At 34.2% G+C, this 19,763-nt stretch overlaps 1 protein-coding gene across 1 annotated transcript; it reads left to right on the forward strand.

Annotated features, from left to right (window-relative positions):
* Nucleotides 1-261: 261 nt before the first annotated feature.
* On the forward strand, nt 262-10,511 carry LOC104884402 (uncharacterized). The gene is made up of 12 exons (XM_010669043.4): nt 262-720; nt 4,215-4,434; nt 5,491-5,691; nt 6,296-6,366; nt 6,458-6,617; nt 7,008-7,601; nt 7,776-8,156; nt 8,248-8,323; nt 8,412-8,475; nt 8,857-8,992; nt 9,206-9,319; nt 10,140-10,511. Exons 1-12 carry the CDS (start codon nt 611-613, stop codon nt 10,203-10,205), a joined length of 2,193 nt encoding a protein of 730 aa, XP_010667345.2. The 5' UTR covers nt 262-610; the 3' UTR covers nt 10,206-10,511.
* Nucleotides 10,512-19,763: the final 9,252 nt, after the last annotated feature.

The following is a 19,763-nucleotide window of genomic DNA, read 5'->3' on the forward strand; positions in this document are numbered from 1 at the left end:
TTAAAAAAAAAAGATTAGAAAAAGAATACGTTTACAAACAAAAATGTGAAAAAAAAAAAAAACAAAGAAAAAAATTTGATTTGGATATGGAATGATGCTTTTTCGATCTTATTTAGGAGGATGATGTTGAGTAATATATACTCCATAAAGGGAGAAATAAAAGGGTGTGTACCAATAAATATGACAACAGTTTTTCTAAGAAATGACAACATCTTTACACCATAATTTAATGTTCCCAATGACTTAAATACAAAAACTACGTCCTATTATACATTAAAACAGCCAAAATTAGGATTCTTTGGAAGATTCCTTAAAAAGGACTTGACATTACCTTATCATTCTTACAACATCCCTATTTTATACATTGAAGTTGGCTAACTAATAATCCAACTCTCCTTTTTATAGTTTTAACTCACTCTGGCGACATCCTAGCTACTTTAATTTTCTTTTTCCTCCTTTTTGTTCTCTCCCCTTACTTAAGTTGCAATATAATGCTACCAAGTAGTAGCAATATTTTCTGGCGTAGTTGCTAATTTAAGCTGCACTAAAGTTTAATTTCTCGCTCTTATATTCATTTATTTTATAAGAAAATAATTTTTACATCAGATTAATGGCGTCGTTATCTAAGATTGATTCACCCATGACATACCCGAAGGCACGACGTGATGAATCCGTTGTAGATTACTACCATGGTACTCCTATTTCTGATCCTTATAGATGGTACGTACTTAATTCCTAACTTATTTATGAAATTCATTTGAATTTTTAATTTTATAGAAGAATTACTCCTTAATATGGTTATGGTTAGAGATAATATTTATTGTTTTGCAATAATTTGTGGTAAGTTGACTTTTTTTTGACGGGGTGGTAAGTTGACTTACCTAAAGGCTACAAAAGTAAAAGTTGTTGATTTTAACTTCCACTTCACAAAAATAGGAAATATTGTATGTACAAGTATATCTGTTTGATTTATCCAAAGTTGTGAAAGATCGCTATTATATAAGCCAAGGGAGGAGGTATGGTGTCCTTTTTGAAGTGACTAAAATACCCTTAATGATCTAATTAATGGAATGAAAAAAATTACAAAAGCAAATCATTTAAAAATTATCATTCCAACTTGCCATTTAAAACAAGTTTAAAATGGTATATGCATCAAATACTTCAATCAAAAATTAAATGGGCAAAATATTTATACCTTATAAAAAAAGATGACATACATAATGTGCACATGAAAAGTCTGAACATTCACTACCTTTGATACTCTTTAATCCAGTTAAACCAACTCATTATTTTTGCTCTTTCTGTTCAATCCACAAAAAATTAATGTTAACAATCACTTACAACATTTTTATTTTTTTACATTAGCGAATTAATATATCTAAATTCATCTAACTGTTGAATTTTTCACATTTAAGTTTAATCATAAATAAAGTACAAATGGAGTATCTAATATAATAATAAATTTTGAAATTAACGCACGCATCGCGTGCATATGAAGGCTAGTAATGATATGGTCAAACGAAGGTTTTCGTTTGCGCGGGATTTGAGAGTATATTAGCAAACTTTTTCTAGACTTTAAAGCATAGGTACTTTAAATTCGGTTTTACAAAATGGTCTTGTAAGAGATCGCGCGCCTATTTTTAGTTTAGAATTAGGTACGGTTCAAGCGCAATATTCAGCAAAGAATATGCCACCTTTTTTAATATAGTGAGTTTAATCTATTTAAGGACCAGTTTAATCTATTTCGTGACCAGTTTAATCAATTCAGTATACATATTCTAACTTATTCAATGACTAGTTTAATCCATTTAGTGACTAGAACTAATCCGTTCAGTAAGACTACCGAGTTATTTTTTGAAATTGTATGTTGTAGTTCGAGAATCAAGAAAATAAAGGAAGGAAAAATAAGGGGTGTCTAGGATAGTGTCGTAGAGTCAAATGGAATGAGTTTGCTAGAAAAATTCAGTTTTAGGTTCGTCTAATTTTATGTTAAAATTAGACCGCCTATTCTAATAATTTGTCTATTACAATTTATTTAACTCTATACATTTATTATAGGTGAGTTATATGGTTTGGGTTTAACTTATTTTATAGAACTAGAATCGTTTTAGTTATATTAATATCGAGTCATATAAGTTTGAATTATGCTTATATAAAGGCAAAATTCATATTACCTTATTTTGTTCGGTTTTTTCACCAAATACCCCTGATAAAAAAAAATCATCCACCAAATACCCCAATTTTTTTCAAAATTCACCATATACCCTTGAATTTTAAAAAAAATTCACCAGATACCCCAAATTTTAAAAAAAATGACATAAAATATCCTTAATGACTAACGACGATTAACTCTGTTAGTCATTAGCGTTAATTAAACCTAAAAATCCCTAAAAACCAAAAAAAAATCCTAAAACCCTAACTAACCTAAAACCCCTAACCCATTCCCAGCCCACCAAGCCCACACCGACCCACAGCCCCACCTGCCCCCTACCCCAGCCCCACCAACCACCCCCTCCCCCGCGATCTCCCTCGCTGTTGCGCCTCCCCACCCGCACCACCCTGCAGCCCCTACCAGCCACCCCCTCCCCCTCGATCTCCCTCGTTGCCGCAGCCTCTACCAGCCCCCTCCCTCTCATCCGCTGCTCAATTGTGATTCCCGAGCCCCGTACCGCACTCCCACCTCCGGTTCTCTCTCCTCCTCCTAACTCTCCCTATCCCCACCACCCCGCAGCCCCTACCAGCCCTCATCCGCCGCAAAATTGCGAACTCAGTCTCTCCCCCTCATCCGCCTAAAAATTGCCGCAAACTCGGATGACTTCGACATGAATAGTGGATCTAGTGCGCCGGTGAGAGTGAGGGAGGGGAGGCGCGAGGGACATGGAAGGGGAGGTGCGAGGGAAGGAGAAGGAGGGGAGGCGCGAGGGAGGCGAGGGGAGAGGGACTGCCGAAAAACGGGTCTGCGGGGGTTGCCGGGAGGGAGAGGGGAGGGGGTGGGGCTGGGGTTGGGTTGTGGGCTGGTGGGTCTAGGTTTGGGGGGTAGGGTTAGGGGTTGGAGTTGGGTTAAGGAGAGTTTAGGATTTAGTTAGGTTTAATTAGGTTTATTAGGTTGAATTAGGGATAATTAGGTTGACTTAGGCCTAATTAGGTTGTCTTAGGGCTAATTAGGTTGACTTATGGCACACATGTAAATAAATACTAATGGAGCACTAACGTCCGTTAATAGTAAGGGTATCTGGTGAATTTTTAAAAAAGTCAGGGTATATGGTGAATTTTGAAAAAAGTTGGGGTATTTGGTGAATAAATTTTTTTGTCATGGGTATTAGATGAAAAAACCATATTTTGTTTGATGTCCATTGCATAATTAATTTATTTTTGTAAATGTCCATGCGGGTTAATATAGGCAAAGCCACTTTATAAGTAAAAGCCCAAAGGAGGAAAAAATGTATACGCCCATCCTAGCTAAGCATTTTTCCTATTTTCGATAGAATTTGAACCCCACCATTAAAGCGGGATAGTGGATTTGTTACCTATTTATCTATTTCAGCTAAGCCTAGAACCCTAATATGCGATATTATTAGTTTTGATTTTTGAGTATATATTATTTTTAAAATAGGTAAGGTGAAGGATTCTACTACATCAGCTATGATAATAAAAAATTTATTTGAAAGAGTCTCATAGTGGGATTTGATTACACAGCTTTAGATTAATGAGATTAAATTTTTACCATTAGATCAAACTTTGTTTAGCTTTGAGTATGTGCTATTGTGCTTATGTACACTATCTAGTTAATTCTTCTAGGCAAACGTAGACAAGCCTTCTATTTGTATGCATGTCTTCAACAATGAACCTACCTTCTCCTTTATCTTGTGAGAAAAGTAGGTACGATATATAATTGGAGCTATAAGTTGTAAATAAAATCATAAACTAAAAGCACGCAGGAATCATTTAGTTCCTCTTTGATAGATAATAATATTTTCGCTTATATAATTATATTATGTGTATACTAAATGAATAAGCTCATGTACATTATTGTTCTCTACGACTCTTAAAATTAAATTATTTGGCAAAACTGCAATAAGTGATTCTTTTTGCAGTCTATGACTATAACGTTAGAATGGAGAGAATATAAGTTTTTGGCAAAATGTGTGTCTATTTTGACACTCCACATAATCTAGCTCTTGGTACTGGAGTCTGATCCTTTATTTTGTATTAAGGTTGGAAGATCCAGATTCAGAAGAGACAAAAGAATTTGTGAAGAGTCAAGTGGAAGTGACAGAATCTTTGCTGAAAACTTGTGAAACGAGGGAGAAGATGAAGGAGAGGTTAAAGGAGGTTTTTCAGTTTGAGAGGTTTCAACTGCCTTTTAAACGTGGAGACAAATACTTCTACTTCCATAACAAAGGGCTTCAGCCACAAGATGTGCTTTATGTTCAGGTTTTTATTACTTCATTGCCGGATTGCCCTACCTTCAATAATTAGCATGCATGTTTCCACTGGGGTTTTAGATACCAAAATGTTTATCAATTGGGGAAACCTTAGGTTTCATTCATTTTTTTACGGAACAAATTTTTGAAATTGAGATGTAGGTTTTCGTACTTCATAAACTAAACTATAGTAATTAGTACCCAAGAAAATTATGTGGTGAAATGTACATTGTTACCGTAAGAATTATCACTTTACTGCTTTTCATGCCTACATAGTTCACTTTATATCTACTGCCTCTGCCTTTTTTTTCATCATTCTCACCTTTTTGTACGCATTTTTCAATTACGTCTTCCAATTTAGATATTTTTCATTATATATTAATAAAAATTATAACGATTGAATATTTATAAAATATTATTGAGATAAATAAAAAAAAGACCCACATGATTACATTTTTTTCTTATAAAATTAAGAAAAAATCATATAATTGTCTCCAAGTATGAATAGGGTCAAGATTTTAAGTGAGAAATATAAAAAAAAAAAAAAAACAAAAAGAGTATCTCTTTATCTTAAGTTATTAGTGTAAGAAAAAATAATTTTAACAAGTTGTAAAACATAGAGCTTTTTTTCTTTTTGCCAAATGCAACCATCTAACATGAGCACTTTGTTAATTGCAGCCCTTTTCATTTCAATCTTTCAATTGCAGGCTCAAATAAATCAAACACTTTTAAATTGCATCCCAAAAAGCGTGAAGATATGTTAGATTTGGGCTGCAACTTAAAAATGTTTGGTTTATTTGAGGCTGAAGAGATTGAAATAAAATGGCTATAGTCAACAAAGTGCCCACTTTAATGGACTGCATTTGGAAAAAAAAATCTAAAACATTCCTTCCGTCGTTTTCTACATTTCATCTTTTCGGGTCGATGTTTATAGACTTATCATGAAGTCAATAAAATCTGTTTAGATGAAGAGGAATACAAAATGCACCCTATGTGCCTTACACATGTTTATAGCTAAACTTCTATTGCATTGTCATCTTTATCATGTGTCTTTGCTATTCAACAGGATAGTTTGGAAGGTGAACCAAGAGTACTGCTCAATCCAAATGAGCTTAGCGAGGATGGAACCGTGTCTCTCAACATCTGTGCTGTGAGCGAGGATGCGCAGTACATGGCATACGGCCTAAGCTCAAGCGGAAGTGACTGGATTACGATCAATGTGCTTAGTGTCGCCAACCAAACTCCCCTGCCTGATGCTTTAAGATGGGTAAGTATTTGCCTAAGGCTTTGTTCTTTTTAATCATCTAAAATCAGTAGAAAAATCAGATTGATGAGAACAAGAACTTAAATGTGTGTTTTCACCTTACAAAAACAAGTTTTACTATATTAACTAGTTATTAGGCGTGGGCAATGTCCCGAGTAAGGAAAAACTTTATTTATTAATATAATAATTTATGATAATAACACTAAATACAACTTAGTCTAGCGGTTAAGACTTTAGTATATGTACTTGAGGTCTTGGGATGCTCATTATCGACCCGCTATTGGTCCACCTTCCTTTTAGCCCGACCCGCTACGACTCTTTAGGTAGAGACCCTTATGACCCGATCCGCTTTCGACCCGCATGGGCCCTGACCCGACCCGCCCAATAACCAGGACCAATTACAACTAAGATTGAGTTGCCTTGAGTTTAAGTAAATGTAGATTAACAAGGGTTAAGAGGTTCAGATAAATGCAAATCGAGTAAAAAAAAAGTATGGTCCTTCCCTACATGTTAAATGTTTGAAGTCAAAACTTTTCAAATTTAAGCTGTAATACTTATTTTTCTGCCTAAAACCTTACCATATTGCACTCATTGTTATTCTTGGCAGGTCAAGTTCAGTGGTGTTTCTTGGACTCATGATAATAGAGGATTTTTCTACAGTCGCTACCCTGCCCCCGAGTAAGTTTTTTGTACCATGAATAAGCTTTAGCTTTAGTTAGTTTCTGTTGATATTTTTCGGTGATAAGTTGTTCAATTCGTTTTTCTGCAGAGGAGAGATAGCAGATTATGGTACTGAAACAAGTATAAATCTGAATCATGAATTATATTACCATGTTCTTGGTACGGATCAGTCTGAAGATATTCTATGCTGGAAGGATCCGAAACATCCTAGATACAGATTTTACCCTCGTGTAACCGATGATGGAAAGGTAACGAAAGACAGTAGATTTTTTTCAAATAGAATTTTGTGTACTTACCAGTTACCACAACGTGAGTTTGGTGATTTAGTGCTACATTCTCTTCAACTTGAAAACAATTTGTACTAAAAATAGTTTGATCAATAATAATCAGTTCTGATCAGGAACCAAACTACTAACTACTTAGCTAGTAGCTAGTGTATTGTTCAGTTATTTTTTGGTTAAATATGTATAGTTCTGATTTGGTTAATGAAAATCATTGGAAGTTAGTAATAATCAGTTTAATTCAGTAAAAGTTAGTTGTTGAGAGCAAAAACTTTAAAAAGCTATTTCTTGCTTAGGAATCATATTTTTTCCTCTTTTTGAACTGGTTCTTGTATTGATTATATTGAATTTTTGCAGTATCTTCTTCTACATATCGAGAATAACTGTGAAGAAGTGAACAAACTCTATTATTTGAATCTTTCAAACTTGCCCAATGATGGCCTTAGAAGTGCCCAAGATGCAAATGGCTTGCTTCCATTTACGAAACTCGTTGATGAGTTGGATGCACTCTATCATTATGTTGCCAATGATGATACCATTTTTACCTTCCAAACAAACAAGAACGCTCCAAGATGTAAACTAGTACGCATTGATCTAAATAAACCAAATGTTTGGACTGATGTTATTCCAGAATCTGAAAAAGATGTACTCGTAACAGCTGAGGTTGCTAATGAAAATCAACTTATTGTATGTTACTTGAAAGACGTGAAGCATTTGCTCGAGATCAGGGACCTTCAGACAGGGGATTTCCTGCAATGTTTACCTATTGATATTGGCACTGTTAGAATTAGTGCTAGGCGGAAAGATAGATTCGCTTTTGTATCGTTTACTAGCTTTCTTACCTTCAATATAACATATCAGTGTGACTTAGCAGCTGAGGTTCCACAAATGAAGATATTCAGAGAAATTTTCGTACCAAATTTTGATCGTTCTGAATTCAAGATTGATCAGGTAAGCAGCTAAACTTGCATTTTGTATTGATTTATTGGTCTAAATGCAAATGACAAGTCAATTTTGTACCATCATCTATTGCATTATATTTACAGCATTTAGGATGCATTCTCTTCTATGTACATGTCTAGATGATAAATTCATATTAATGTAGCCTCTGCAACTTTTTACCAGGTTTTTGTGCCGAGTAAGGATGGCACTAAGATACCTATGTTCATAGTAGCCAAAAGGAATATTGTTTTGGATAAATCAAACCCATGCTTACTATACGCATATGGTGGATTTAATGTTAGTCTAACACCGGGTTTTAGTGTCATTCGTACAATGCTTCTGAAACACTTGGGTGCCGTTTTCTGCCTAGCCAATATTCGTGGTGGTGGGGAGTATGGTGAAGAGTGGCATAAAGCAGGAGCTTTAGAAAGAAAACAAAACTGCTTCGACGATTTTATTGCTGCTGCTGAGTTTCTTGTCTCCAAGGGTTATACACAGCCTTCAAAGTTGTGTATTGAAGGTAGAAGCAATGGTGGCCTTCTAATTGGTGCTTGCATAAACCAGGTACTAAATTTATATATATGCTACTCTTTTCACAATTGTACTTCTAGTCTGGTGTATAAAGCAGTTTTTACTTTGGTTTTGAATGTGGCAGAGGCCGGATCTTTTTGGTTGCGCTTTAGCTCATGTTGGTGTCATGGACATGCTTCGATTTCACAAATTTACTATTGGTTAGTTGTTAATTAACCATTGTTATGAGGTTGATACCCCTTGACTCTTTGAAGATGTGTCTCTGCTGATGAAAATATATCTTCCCAGGTCACGCTTGGACTGCGGATTTTGGTTGTTCAGATAAAGAGGAAGATTTTCATTCACTAATTAAGTGAGTAGTTAACCATGTTGAATATAGTACTAAGTTAACAACTAGCTCGAAAGACTGAATCAAAAATGATCAATGCTTCCTTCAGGAAAAAAAATGATCATCAATGTAATGCTCAATCAAGTTTAAATCATGTTGCAAAAACGAAAATAAATCATGGGAAACTGTAAATTCTACTTAAGTTTTATTCTTTTCACCTTCTTTTATTGAACTGAGCTGGTTTTTGCTAAAACTTGAATTTTAAAGATCAATATATGAAGTATAATAGTTGATTTGAACTGATTTTGACGAAATCTCTATCAATTGTAAACAATACAATCTCGGGTTTTTTTCACTGTGATGGAAACTTCTTGACACTAATTTGGTTGAATTATTATGCCACAGGTATTCACCACTCCATAATGTTCAAAGGCCATGGGAAAGCTCTTCAGGCCGGTATATACAATATCCGGCAACCATGCTATTGACGGCTGATCATGACGATCGTGTTGTGCCACTGCACTCACTTAAGCTGTTAGCAGTAAGTATTGTTACTTGCAAACTGCAGGGTGCCCCTTAATATAAATCCTCTGCTTGAGAGAATCTTTTGATAATCATATTCTCCTATTTTTTTGTTAACAGATTCTATGATATTTAAGTAATTGCCTTGATTATTAGCATGCAGTTTCACTTACAATAATTTTATTTAGAAATCTGAGCTTGTTCTGAGTTGTGATTGACATTGATCATGCAGACTATGCAATATACTCTATGCACGAGCTTAGCAAAGAGTCCGCAAATTACTCCAATAATCGGACGGATCGAATGCAAGGCTGGTCATGGATGTGGACGTCCAATACAAAAAGAGGTAAGCATCAGATCAAAACTCAAGAGCCATGCCAATTTTTCAATAGAAAACACCCAAATCTGATCTGTCTCAGATTTTGAGGCAGAAAATTGCAACTTTTCCCATGCCTGTTTCCATGCAACATAGGCTTCCACACAGCAATATGAGAAGTGTTGAATGAATGGCGTTTAAAGGGTTTATATTTATTTACTTATACGTATTATGTATGTTATTATGAAACAGAATGTTTAGTTTGATTAGAGCGGAACAAAATCAATGAAATAATAATGATGAGAAAACAATAAAAAAGAACAAACAAAGAACATAAGAATTTACGTAATTCAGTCAAAATAGACCTACGTCCACAGATGGGGATTGGAGCTTCTTTACTATAATGGAGGAAAAAACTAGATATAATAATACAAGGAATACTAAATTCTAGAGGCTAAAAGTGCTTCATAAGTTGTATCTAATAATAAACACCAAGGAGACCTTTTATAACATAAGGAACCCCTTACAAAACCCTAAAAGATAACTCAAAACGGAAATAGTCAAAACCGCGTAAAAGCTAAGCCGTCCAAATCGGTCTCTACATCCGCCTGATCGGGCTGTCAATTTCTCCACACCTTCAGACGTTGCAGGCCCAATTGGGCGACGTTCGCCCTGGTCATAATTTGCGACGAACACTCGACCGGGCGGCCCTACAAAACTGTAATTTGATGAGTTCAAGTCATCAACTTTAACATATATAATACACAATAGTTACTTATCTATGTTTATGGTGGGTGTCTTTGTCCAATTAGGAATATACTTATCAAATTTATGATGTATGTTCTTGCAGATTGATGAAGCTGCTGATAGGTATAGTTTTATGGCTAAGATGGTGGATGCTGCATGGAATGACTGATATATGGTCCTCAAAATCATGATCAATAAGATTGAGTTTCTAATATATGATGTAGTAAATTATAAATATGTCGCCTATAATCCAGGAACATATAGTGTTTTCGTTTATGAGCTGCTTAGGCTTCAATATTTGGCGTTGGGGCATATTTAAATGCGATCTTATAGTCGTTCATTTGTACATAACTAAAATAACTTCTTCCCAGCAAAAAGTATTAAAAGATATACTTAGGTGCTTTGTGAAATAGCATTAATGTAATTTATTATCTTGTTATTTTTTTTTAAAGTATAAAAGAATATTGTTTGAACAGGCGCATTCTAATTAGGGGTGAATTATAGTATGAGAAATAAGCGTAACTTTTTGCGCGATAAAAGCTATCAAAGGAAACACACCAAGGGCACACAAAAGATTTTTACGAGGAAACATATTATCTCAATACAAGGAGAAAAACCTCGACCACAAATGATTTTGACTCTGTAAAATATAATAAGTAACATCTTTGTGTTACACCCTATTATACTCTCTAGAGTTAACTTCTCAAGTTCCTCCATGAACTGGAGATCCCAATAATGATTTCCACAACTATGGTTCTTCTCACGACTTAGCTCTAAGTCCTATCTTGCTTTTCTCAAGCTCACAGTACAAGGATTTCACTCGAAACCCTTAACCCCAAATGAAATACAAATTTCAGAATACTTGGAAGAACAAACGTAAGGATGGTTTGTAATGAACTCTCTTAGGAACAAAAGTACCTACTCTTTTGACAATTAGAATATTTTGTCTTTTGTCGGACACACTTAGAACTGAAGTTGAACGTTTTATTTATAAGCAAACTTTGTATTGGGTACTCCTCCAATAATTGACCATTAAACCTACAATTTAGGACATTAACCCTGTAACACCGTGACAATTCTCTATTTTCCAAAATACATTTTCAATATAAAACTTAGGGAATTATCAAATATTATCACCCATGTGATAACGTATCAGCTTATTTGAAATTTTGCAGCGGAAAACATAATAAATAACTTTAGAAAAAAAACTTAGTCAGCCAAAAAGTCAACTCTAAAAGTCAAACCAACAAAAGTCAAAGTCAACAACAATAGTTAAAGTCAACTACGAAAAGTATGAAGTCAAATTATGATAAATAATCTACACAAACTCCCCAATCCCGAACCCATGATGCATCATCTTCGAACCTATAAATGGCGATGCACTATCTATCTCTATTATATAAGCCAAAGGAGGAGGTGTGGTGTCCTCTTTTGAAGTGGCTAAATACCCTTTAATAATTTAAAATAATATTTTTCTTTTTATAAAAAATTAAAAAATGAGAATCAATAAAACTTGCCATACGAATGGAATATGCAATACCATTAATAATAACTTGACAAACTAGATTGACACAATCAATGAATCAATTCACGAAATCAATTAGAATCTTCAACCAAAAATAGTTAGCAACATATCGTGATAAAATAATATTTCATATTTACAAAGTTCAAACAATATGATTTATTAACATCTATAATTGTTAAAGAACTATACTAAAGTCGCTGAAAAGAAAATTATTAAATCATCAACCAAATTTTATGGTGACGGTATTGAACAGTTAAACATCATTCACCTTTAATTTAAAAAGATAATAACATCTACAAAAGAACCTTAATAATTTACATCATTATTAAAATAATTTTAGATAAAAAAAAAAAAACATGTCCATTTGTATATAACTACATAAGATTGTCGACGCACGCATCGCGTGCATATACAACTAGTACAAATATATTAAAAGGCGTGCAAAAACAAGAAAATGTGCCACGTGGCGCTCTCCCTAGGGGGTTTTAGTTCATGTTAATCCATGTACAATAAATAAAAATAAGAAATTGCATAGTATAGGATTTGATCCCGAGACCTCAATTACGTATACTAAACTTCTAACCACTAGGCTAAGTTGTATTTAGTGTTATTATCATAAAGTATTATATTAATAAATGAAATTTTTTCTTACCCGGGGCATAGCCCGGACCTAATAACTAGTTGTTCCCTAAATATTGTTCACCAAATGGGTCATTACATGATCAATAAGGCATAGCCATGATCAACATACACACACAAAGCACGTAATCAGCAAAGTTGAGTACTACATAGTTAACAAATAAACAATCCTAATATATATGATACTAATAAATAATAGAGAAGGTATTGTGTCAGACCGTCCGACCATAATCTTTGGTCGGACGACTTTCAGTTGGTTTCAATTTTTTTTCAGTTGGTTTCAAATTTTTTTCAGTTGGTTTCAATTTTTTTTCAGTTGGTTTCAATTTTTTTCAGTTGGTTTCAATTTTTATTCAGTTGGTTTTAAATTTTTTTCAGTTGGATGTCTTCTAAGTTCAGTTACTTATCTTATTGTTTCATTTACGTGTTTTATTCTAACTAATAACAAAACTTAAGTAAATGAAATAAAATAAGTTCAAATGAAAGCAACTTACTTCTAAATGAAAGCAACTTACCTCTAAATGAAAGTAACTTATCTCTAAATGAAAGTAAGTTGCCTCTAAATGAAAGTAAGTTACCTCTAAATGAAAGAATAATTGGACTAACTGAAAAGAAAAATTCGACTAAATGAAAGAAAAATAAAACCAACTGAAAACATTCAACTCTCGTTTCAGTTAGCTCTATTTTTATTTCAGTTGGCTTCAGTTTTGTTTCAGTTAGACTAAAAATAAAATGATAATCTTTGTTTCAGTTACACATCAACAGTGCAAGAATCATTATATCATTGCATCATCACTTTCGTTCATCATAATTAGGCCATCATCATCTTCAATCATCAGCCATCAACGGTTCAACATAAATCATCAGATGCAGCACCACTTATCATAAGTTATCCATTTTTAATGGTTGAGATCGGCATCAATAATCATCACATCACAACCCATCATTGATCAATCATCAAAATCAACATCCATGATCAACAACAGCTCTTCATCATCGCAAAATCACCGTCAAACCCTCATACAAACAGCAAATCTAGTCGACACGAACTACAACTTCGACTGAAAATTTGGACCAGTACTATGATATTTGTTCAAGAAGCAGCACGAACTCAATGGAAGAAAAGGAAGAATATGGCAACAATTTGTGCGTAAATGTACTGAGAAGGGAAAACAATGTGAAGATATGCTCTACGAAATTCTCGATGGTACTATTTAGTTGCAATGTCTAATTAGCGCATCATTGAGAGAGAGGAGTGGTCGTCCGACCAAATGTATTGTGTCAGACGGTCTGACACAATACTTTCACTAAATAATAAGCAGGAATAAATAATAATTTGTATATATATATAAAACAAGGTTCACTTGCCCATGTGTATGTCAAGCTTATATTAATTCTGCCAAATGTAGTCTCCATAATGTTCCTCACAAGTTAGATGACACGTATAGCATTAAACTCCATGATGCTTGATTTTCGAAATCAAGGACAAATTGATTCTATGAATCAATCATAATCACATTAATTTGGTAAGTTATAAACCTTTGCTTATATTATGTCTACTATTCAAATGAAATAAATTATATGCACTCAAGGTTTTCAAATTCCTCTCAAACTCCAAAACTTATGTCCTACAACTCCGCCATCATTTCATTCATTTGTTAGTATAATCTCTCTACATTTCTAAATAAATTTGAGCCCTCTATTTTCTTTTTCCATACCCTTCATTATTTGTCAACAACGACACTAAATTCATTAAACTTTGATTCAAGGTCCCCTGTTTTTTCTACAACAATGGCGGAAGATCAGACAGGGAAGCTATTTTACAACAAGAGGCATCGATCCTCCGTTCTAAACACAAAAGAATTATGGACAGCATAAGAGGCAGAAAAAATAACCACCCCTAAACCACTATTCAAAGAGACCCATCCTCAATGCATCTCATGATCTCCTGACCCAAAACAACACGAGAAAAACCACAACAGCCATCCGAAAAATGCCCAAGTGCAGCCACCCCATACATACATCCCCACCTCCTTCAAAAACCACACCACCCCAAAATATCCATCAACGCCACCACACCAAGTTAGAAATAGGGGGGAAAAATTAAGAGAAATAATGAATAAATACCTTTTTTATTTGTTAATTATAGTTATAGATGGTCAAATTTGGCCATGAAAACTCCAAATTATAAGTTTTATAGTCGAATTTGACCATCAAAACCTCATAGTTGAGATGATGGAGAAGGAAAAGTAGGGGGAAGAGGGCGAAGAAAATGTGTAGAGGCCGCGGAGAAGGGTGGAAAACTGTAAAGAGAGATTGGATTTGTTTCCTAGGGTTGTGGTGGTGGTTAGAGATGGTCAGATGGAGGCAGAGGGTTGGAGGTAAGTGGTGAGGAGTTGAGGACTGGGAGTAACACGATGGAGGGAGGAGGGGGTTGGTGAATGGTGAATAAAGGGGGTTCAGTTAGATGAGAATGAAAATCAAGTAAGGTATGATTATTAGGTTTGTAATTTTGTAAGTTAAAACCAAGCATCTATACTAATATATTAAAGGAAAATTTGTTAGAAACCACCTTTTATAATCACTTTTTTGTGAGAAACCACCTTTTTAAAAAAATTGGCTAATTAACCACCTTTTTGGTTCTTTTTTTTGTTGGAAGCCACCACTTGCCAAAATCCGACGTTGACCATCAGATTTTTGCCATTTTTTTCCATATTTTTGCCATTTCTTCCACCTAAGATGTTGGGGGATGCGAGGGAGGTGATGGGCTTAGGGTTGGGAGGGTGGGGACGGTCGTGGGGGGCATTTTCCAGCGGGTTGCGAGAAAGGAGGGGGGTTGTTGGGGATGCGAGGGGGGGGGGGAGAAAGATAAAGGGGGAAATATGGCGAAAATCTGATGGTCAACGCCGGATTCCGGCAAGTGGTGGCTTCCAACAAAAAAAAGAATCAAAAAGGTGGCTAATTAACCAAAAAATTTTAAAAGGTGGTTTCTCACAAAAAAGTGATTATAAAAGGTGGTTTCTGACAAATTTTCCTATATTAAAAGGCGTGCCTAAGTCAGAAACGGTGCCACGTGGCGCTCTCCCTAAGGGAGTTTTACTCCATGTAATCCACAACAATAAAAAAAAATTAGAAATTGCATAGTGTAAGGTTTGATCCCAGGACCTCAAGAACATACACTAAAGTCTTAACCACTATACCAAATAATATTTAGTGTTATCATCTTAAATTATAATTTTAATAAATGAAAATTTTCCTTGTCCGGGGCGTAGCCTGGGCCTAATAACTAGTTAACTAATAACAATGAGTTGGTCACTTAGTCAGTTGGTTTTGCATATATCATTCTATTGAGATATTTGAGAAAAGTGTAACAAAGTGAGAATATGGGGAAAAGATAAAAACAAAGACCTAATATACCAATTCAATTTGATTGACACGATTACTACCTACTTCCTCCGTTTCGTTTTAAATGCAATAAAGGGGTATTATTTGTGATATATGAATTTTTTTGTTGTATTTAAAACAAAACGAAGGAAGTATAAAAGATAATTTTGATAAGTGGCTTGCTCAAATTGATATTTTTTCCGTCTATTTTCTTATTACGTCTTTAGAATAAAAATAAATGGCCACAAAAACTTATCATTTGTTGAGATATTTTATCAAAGTAAAGTTGTTTGATCATAATTTTTTTACAAGGGCTACAACTATACTACTACTAAATAATAAAATTAAGAATTACATCTATAAAAAAATTTCTAAGTCATGCGCTCCTCGAACTAGGTTACGATGAACTTTAAAAATCTTGCAACATGAAAAATAACTTCCAAGAGCAAGGATGTGTTGAACTGTCCATCTGAGAGAAACATTAGTCTTATCTTTAGATATCATAATTTCATTCTAGGTCATCATACAAATGTGGTTTGGTCAAATTATCTATATATATTTGCCTAATACAATGTAGATTTCATAGTTTTAATATCTGTCATTTATCTATTAACTTGAGCAAAGAAAAATGAAAATATTTCTAAAATTATATTACATCTTTAATTATTAGTTATAACCATAATATATGTTGTACGATATAACAAGGATATAACACTATTATATTACCTTTGCGAGCACTAAAAAGTTTTTCATATAACATTGTTAGTAAATACTTCCTCTATATTTTTTTATCTTTCTCACTTAGAATCTTGACACTATTCACAATTAGAGAGAATCTTTTAGATTTTTCTCAATATATAAGAAAAAATATAGTCATGGGGGTCTTGTTTTATTCGTCTCAATGAGTACTTTATTAATATTCAATTATTATAATTTTTACTTATATGTGATGAAAGATATTTGATGTAGAATAAGTGCATTGACAAACGTGCTGTAATAGCCCTAATTTTAATAGCGTTTATTTAGAACCTAATTATAATTATTAAGTTAATTATGTTCCGAAAATTTTTATTACATTTGAGTTGGAGTATGATTTATATTGTCGTGTTTGTAATGTATTTATTTAATTAATTTTATGGGGTCATTAGTATTATTATTATTTTGTATTTTGGATTTAAGTGTAATTTGTTGTGGAGCATTTGCCAAAAAAGAGACACCTCACCCTTACCCTTGTCGGTTTAGTTGGCTGAACCAAAACCCACCCCCTTCTCGATTATTCCTCACAACACAAAAACCCCATTTCACTCTCTTAACTCCCTGTGAAGAAACCTGAAGAGAAACCCGAAACCCAAACCCATTCTCTCTCTCACTCCTCCCCGTCAAACCCTCTGTTGCTCTCTCGCCTGCGTCACGCCTCGCCGGTGTTCTCCGAGGCTGCCGGAAACCCTCTGTTGCGTCGCTTCGCACCACGGCCGTTGGCTTCGCCGGAGCTTCCTTCATCAACTCGCGCTGCTGCTGTTGGTCGTTATTGTTGCCATTGTTCGTCGGTGAACCGCAGTTGTTGTGTTACTATTGGTTGTGGTTGGTGGTGCTGCTACCGATTCGTTTTTCACTCCCCTGTTCGCCGCCGCTGTTGTCGCCCCGTCTTTGGTACTGTCACCGCCGACGTGTACAGGTGGTTCGAAGAGTACCATAGGTACTGAACCCATCTTTGCTCTTCTTCATATTGATTAATTAAATGAATAATTATGAACTGGGTACTTGTTTATGATGATTGCGTTGTGGATTTGCTTTGATTCTATAACTGTTACATTGAAATGTGTTTATCATTTGGGTTTTGGTTGCAATTTGTTTATACCTTACTGAGATTAAAGGTTAGAAAATCTTCTTGGACTATTGAGTTAAAACTAGTTGGAACTTCATATTATTGATTTATATTATATATTCAAGTTAAGTGTTTTGTAAAATCATATTATGTTGGATTTAAGCTATTGTTTCAATCTAACTATGGTCATGCTTGTAATTCAGTTTTGGTACATTATGTAATGGGATAAACTAGAATACTTTCTTTGTAATAATTGTTGTTATTTATGAATGAATTAAAGTTAATTTGTGAGAGATTTAGGTTGATTAAGTCATAAATTAAGAATGTGAGTAAGTTGGTATAATGAATAGCTTTAAGAAAGCTTAACTAGACTACAATGTTAACAAATTTATATTTGTAATTGGAATTGGAGATGAGAAATCTAATTGTAAGATCAATGAAGTAACTAGATCTTAGAAGAGATGAATTTAACAGCTTTCTTTCTTGAAGTTGGATGTTTTTACTACCGTTTGTAATTCCAAGAGTATCGGTAAATGAAAGAATGAGTATGGAACTTAGTTTAGTTATGATTTGTTGTATTATATAAAGTTATAAAGTTAGTTCATGTATTGGTATGTTAGATGCTACTATTATTGCTTTTAAAATATTAGTCCAATCAACTTTTGAATTGAATTTCTACTTAGAAGTGTATTGATTACCGGTTGGAATTATAAGTTGATATGATGTTTCTAGTTTAAGTGACCATAGTTAATGTATAAAGTTGACATAAATATCGAATGAACTAAAATACGGGTCAATCCAACCTAGTGGTTCTTTTCCTTGAATCCTTGCACCTATATTATGTATTATTGGTATTGGTTCATATTACTTTAGGGAAATATACTAACTCGTATGTGAAGAGAACTATAACAGTGAATTGTTGGTTTGTCAAGGTATTTATTATAGAAAGTATTAAGTGAATAACTTAGATAGTTTTCTCATAAAAAGTTATAAAAGGAATTAACTAATAATCGTTAATAAGGAGGATATTGGAGTAAGTTTAACTAATTGTGGACTAGACTACTAAGATGGTGTTTCTAGATCGGGAATTGGTTTAGTAACGTAACTATAAGTAGAATACTATAAATGGATTGGTACATGACTCTTTGTAGATAAGTGATTATAAGGGTAATGATTATTTTAAAGAAGTTTAGTTATTTGATTCAATTGTTCTGTAATTAGGAAAGGAGTTGATTCATCAATGTAAGTTTGAGTATGGTTTCTAGATGGGTTCATTGTTGATCACGTTAATTAGAATTCAGCTAATGATATGACTAGAACCATATTTAGACACTGAAATCTACCTTTGATTGGTGAACCCCGAGTTACGGAGTTTGAGTTAACTCTCCTTAGTTAATTCTAAGAGAGAGACCTATGGTAATTGTTGTTAGTGCTTGATAACGGTTGTTATCATTGTTGAGCTAAATGTCGATTAGTAATCATGAAGTATAAAGGGGGTATAAACTATTTACATACAAAAGTATGAGTTAGTGCGTAAGTGGTTCAGTAACTCTCATTAGTTAATTCTACGAAAGAGACATAGGTATGGTAAGTGTTGTCAAAACTTGATAACGAATACTATTATCAAGATGAATATAGATTGATAAGTATGAAAAGAGAAGTAGTATGAACTATTTATATGCAAAGGTAGGTGTTGTGTGGAATTGACTTGATAACTCTCCTTAGTTAATTCTAAGTGAGAGACCTAGTGATATTGTTGTAGATACTTCATCGACATGATTACTTACTATCAGTTGTGGCTCACAAGCTTAATGATTGGAATTGGAATAGAAATCCATGTATGCATCGATTTGAAATATGTATTTATAAAAGTTATATGTTTAATGATTATGGTTATCTACGAGGGAAATCACTTGGTTTGGTTTGTTATTCAAAGATCGTTATTAAGGATTACTAAACCATTGGATGAGTTATATGAATGATCTGATTGAGTTATGAACAATAATCGAAAGGAATCTGAAAGGGGAAAGTAGCCTCGTTTGAGTCGACGGATGAGGTGACATGAACAGTGCCCCATGGACTGTGAACCTTGGGAGCCCCACAGGGAAACTTGCCCATTGCTCTGTGGGGCGATAATCGGGCGTTATATCAGGTAATGTGAAACCTGTGGATGGCTGATGAAATCAGCGGAAAAATGTACTCCGGACTAGTCGCGGTTATTGGCCAAAAGTAAAGTGAATGGTTGGGCGACGACCCCCACTGTCGGAGTGTAAGCTTTGTCTCCTCCGCCGCGTTCTCTTTCCCCCTAAGTTAAAACGGAATGTTATCTCAGAGTATGAAAGTTATATCGATAA

The sequence above is a fragment of the Beta vulgaris genome, chromosome 1, assembly GCF_026745355.1.
Source record: "Beta vulgaris subsp. vulgaris cultivar EL10 chromosome 1, EL10.2, whole genome shotgun sequence".
Taxonomy (NCBI): domain Eukaryota; kingdom Viridiplantae; phylum Streptophyta; class Magnoliopsida; order Caryophyllales; family Amaranthaceae; genus Beta; species Beta vulgaris.